The sequence below is a fragment of the Apaloderma vittatum genome, unplaced genomic scaffold (genome assembly GCF_000703405.1).
Source record: "Apaloderma vittatum isolate BGI_N311 unplaced genomic scaffold, ASM70340v1 scaffold32092, whole genome shotgun sequence".
NCBI lineage: Eukaryota > Metazoa > Chordata > Aves > Trogoniformes > Trogonidae > Apaloderma > Apaloderma vittatum.
In genome coordinates, this window is record NW_009704633.1 from 693 (window position 1) to 1,382 (window position 690).

Here is a 690-nt window from a genome sequence, read left to right on the forward strand (position 1 = left end):
GAAAGATACCAAGGGTCTTTTCCAACCTGAATGATTCTATGATTTCCCTGCTAATTAGCTCAGGGGTTCATTTATTCCCTTTCAAAACCCACTCGCCCGTTCTCAAGGAAACATCCCCCATCCTCTCTGCCGTTTCAGGCACTGACGAGCATGGGCTGAAGATCCAGCAGGCTGCGGCCGCAGCAGGGACATCTCCACCGGAGCTCTGTGAGCGCATCTCGGGCCTCTTCCACCACGCCTTGACCCAGGCTGAAGTCTCCTTCACCGACTTCACCCGCACCAGCCAGCCCAGCCACCGGCGAGCTGTGTGTCACTTCTGGGGCGCCCTGCAGGACAGCGGGATGCTCTACAAAGGGTCTTACGAGGGCTGGTACTGCACACCCGAGGAGAGCTTCCTGAGCGAGAGCCAGCTGGCTGAGCGCAAGGACGCCCAGGGCCGCCCCTGCAAGGTGTCTCTGGAGACCGGCCACCAGGTAACAGCCTACGGCAGGGGCCCCCCCTCCCCTCCCTCTCCCCCAGCCACATTTGGGGGCGTTTGGTGCTTCCTGCAGCCCGTTGTCATTCACGTCGGCTGAGGCTCACCTGGACTTCATGGGGTGTCTCTGCTCCGCTTGTGGTGGTGGAGAAAGCTGCCCAAACCCCACCGGGCAGGGGCAGGTTTCAGCCCTGTGCCCTGGGGAGGATTTGGCT

General features: G+C 61.3%; 1 protein-coding gene across 1 annotated transcript in view; it reads left to right on the forward strand.

The window, feature by feature from the left end:
- Positions 1 to 138: 138 nt before the first annotated feature.
- The window catches only part of MARS2 (methionyl-tRNA synthetase 2, mitochondrial), a gene marked incomplete at both ends in the record, with an annotated part of 2,102 nt that continues 1,550 nt past the window's right edge, over positions 139 to 690 (forward strand). Inside the window, one exon of the mRNA XM_009865115.1 lies at positions 139 to 473. Within this exon, the coding sequence (XP_009863417.1) occupies positions 139 to 473 (335 nt within the window). The remainder of the gene's footprint in view (positions 474 to 690) is intronic.